Source organism: Oncorhynchus nerka, linkage group LG9a, assembly GCF_034236695.1.
Source record: "Oncorhynchus nerka isolate Pitt River linkage group LG9a, Oner_Uvic_2.0, whole genome shotgun sequence".
Taxonomy (NCBI): Eukaryota; Metazoa; Chordata; class Actinopteri; order Salmoniformes; family Salmonidae; genus Oncorhynchus; species Oncorhynchus nerka.
This window is the reverse complement of record NC_088404.1, coordinates 58609816-58613206: the sequence shown is the minus strand read 5'-3', so window position 1 is coordinate 58613206 and position 3391 is coordinate 58609816. Positions and strand designations below refer to the sequence as shown.

The following is a 3391-nucleotide window of genomic DNA, read 5'->3' as shown; positions in this document are numbered from 1 at the left end:
TGGGCCGTACGCACTACCCTCTGTAGTGCCTTGCGGTCGGAGGCCGAGCAGTTGCTATACCAGGCAGTGATGCAAACAGTCAGGATGCTCTCGATGTTGCAGCTGTAGAACCTTTTGTGGATCTGAGGACCATGGCAAATCTTTTCAGTATCCTGAGGGGGAAGAGGTCTTGGTGTGTTTGGACCATTCTAGTTTGTTGGTGATGTGGACACCAAGGAACTTGAAGCTCTCAACCTGCTCCACTGCAGCCCCGTCGATGAGAATGGGGACGTGCATGGTCCTCCTCTTCCTGTAGTGCACAATCATCTCCTTTGTTTTGATTATGTTGAGGGAGAGGTTGTTATCCTGGCACCACACGATCAGGTCTCTGACCTCCTCCCTATAGGCTGTCTCGTCATTGTCGGTGATCAGGCCTACCACTGTTGTGTCATCTGCAAACTTAAAACTTCTTGGCGCACCCATCCCGTTAGCGGGATCATTTTCGTCACATCCGCTGAATTGCATAGCGCCAAATTCAAATTAAATTACAAAAAATATTTATTTTTCATGAAATCACAAGTGCAATATAGCAAAACACAACTTAGCTTGTTGTTAATCCACCTGGCATGTCAGATTTAAAAAAAGCTTTACAGCAAAAGCTATCCAAGTGTTTATGTTAGGACATATCTCTCAGCAGACAAAACATTACAAACAGCTAGCAGCAAAGTAGATTGGTCACGAAAGTCAGAAAAGCAATAAAATGAATCGCTTACCTTTGATGATCTTCGGATGTTTGCACCCTCGAGACTCCCAGTTACACAATAAATGTTCCTTTTGTTCCATAAAGAATTTTTTAAAATCCAAAATACCTCCATTTGTTTGGTGCGTTTTGTTCAGAAATCCACAGGCTCGAGCGGTCACGACATCGCAGACGAAAATTCCAAATAGTATCCGTAAAGTTCGTAGAAACATGTCAAACGTTTTTTATAATCAATCCTCAGGTTGTTTTTACAATAAATAATCGATAATATTTCAACCAGACTGTAGCTTTTTCAATAGGAGAGAGAGAGAAAATGTCTGCTCCAAGCTGTTGCTTATGCAAAACTCTGCTGGCACCCAGCCATCCACTGACGCGATGTGATCATTCTCGCTCATTTTTCAGAATAAGACTATTCACACCATGTGGAAGCCATAGGGAAAGGAATCTGGTTGATATCCCTTTAAATGGAGGGAAGGCATGCAATGGAACAGGGAGATTATTTTCTCTTAGGCACTTCCTTGTTGGATTTTCTTCAGGTTTTCGCCTGCAATATCAGTTCTGTTATACTCACAGACAATATTTTGACAGTTTTGGAAACTTTAGAGTGTTTTCTATCCTAATCTGACAATTATATGCATATGCTAGATTCTGGGCCTGAGAAATAGGCAGTTTCATTTGGGTACATTTTTCATCCAAACATCAAAATACTGCCCCCTACACTCAACAGGTTAAAGATGGTGTTGGAGTCGTGTCTGTCCATGCAGTCGTGGGTCAACAGGGAGTACAGGAGGGGACTGAGCGTGCACCCCTGAGGGGGTCCAGTGTTGAAAAGCAAAGCAGAAAACAACGACATAGTTAAATATTAATGCATTGAAAATGTGTCCTATGTTTTCATCGATTGTAGGGCTGTAGCGACTGAATTCAGTTGAATTAAAAAACATAAATCACAAAATTTGCCGCTGCCTCTTGCAGCAAGCATTGCCGCGGTGCAATCTTAGATCCTTGGGACGTCCATACACATGGTTACGGTAAGTGTTAAGAGGATTCCAGATAGCACTAAACCTCAGTGATGGTGTCAAGTAGTCTCACACAGCTAGTTAGCTGGCTAGCTAGCGAGCACTCGTCATGGAAATGGGGGTGGCGATTGGCGAAATGTGAATTTGGACCAATCCCTATCAAGTGACAATGAACCCATACTTCAAAACTAAGTTACGAACTGCTACTTTTCTGCAAAGTTTTTTTAGTGTCTCTGAAAACATTTGAAAGACCGAACTTGAGGAATACCCTTCACAAAGAGCAAATATAGTGTTTTCTCCGCATCTGGATATCGGTAATTTTCAATGGATTAAATGCGATACAAACACATTGGTAAAAGGATAATATTGGTAAACCGATAAATCAGTCAGGCTCTAGATGACATCCCCCGGAAGTCCTCAATTAGAACCATGAGCCTCATAGGTTTTGAATTAAAGTCAACATACCCAGAGGAGGATGGAAACTAGCTGTCCTCCAGCTTCACAATGGTGCTACCCTAGAGGGTACTGCTGAGGCTTAATTGCAATACGTGTTTTAATCAGTTATTTGGTGACATGAATATATTCAGTATAGTAAAAAGGATACATTTTTAAATGTTGCACTATTTTTATGAAATTCACTGAGTAGGATCGTCCTCCCCTTCCTCCTCTGAGGAGCCTCCACTGGTAGCTACACCTGCGTCATACGCATCCCTAAAATTAACTTAAATCACTTTGTATAAATCTCAGCATCGGCTCAGCATGAAAATGCATGCAACGCAACACTACAGTTTGAAAGCGACCAACAGGCTACTGTTGATTCACTCACTCTCACTCTAGTCACACGTTCTGGAAATGTTGTGAGAGTGCTTTCTAAATATAACCGCAGAGAGAGAGCGGGAGAGAGAGAGCACCTTTCCAGCCGACTAAGGGTTCTCGCTGAGCTCACATACACGGGCCTGGCAGGAGAGAGAAGGGTGTGAGGAGAGGAGACCGAGCGCAACTTTGACAAGTCCCAAAATAAAACTTTTAGAGGGAGTTGAAACTTGCTGCGAACGGGACGACAGTCAAGGCAGCTGCAGCAGAGGATGGAGGTAAACCGAGTTTTGGGGTGTTTTAAAATCGGTTTTTGTTTGTGTTGAAGAGTTAAGTTGTTGATTTACATATAGAATTATATCTGTGATTCTGTGCTGTCCAGTACAATGTAGTCTATAGCCGACTAAACTCGTAAATGGTAGAGTTGAGTTTCGTCGGCTATGTAGTCTAATAACCTGCACAAGACATGACACTCTGTGTGATCTGTATGGACCGAACTGATAGCATGCAGATTTAGATGATTCATATGTTTTGAATTACAGAGGAGCATAACAACCAGGCCTGGGCTTAGTTTTAGCCCGTACATTTCACTGAACTAAACTTTGTCATGCATGTTGTCACTTGTCATGACATCTCACTCTCTTTCTCTCATGTTCATCAGTGTGTGAGAGACTGTCAAGCATATAGCCCAAATGACTGAATTTGTATGCATTAAGCCCAGAGTGTCAAATGTTATTCCTGGTTTTTGTTATGACCTTTCAATTTGTGTACAATTAAGACAGACTTTTTAAAATGTTGTATTTTTTTTATTACGATCCCGACA

At 42.0% G+C, this 3391-nt stretch overlaps 1 protein-coding gene across 1 annotated transcript in view; it reads left to right on the top strand.

The window, feature by feature from the left end:
• Nucleotides 1-2581: 2581 nt before the first annotated feature.
• Nucleotides 2582-3391, top strand: part of LOC115134593 (capZ-interacting protein-like) — an 18093-nt gene continuing 17283 nt past the window's right edge. The window contains 1 exon segment of the mRNA XM_029668745.2: nucleotides 2582-2846. Within this exon segment, the coding sequence (XP_029524605.2) occupies nucleotides 2841-2846 (6 nt within the window). The 5' untranslated portion in view covers nucleotides 2582-2840.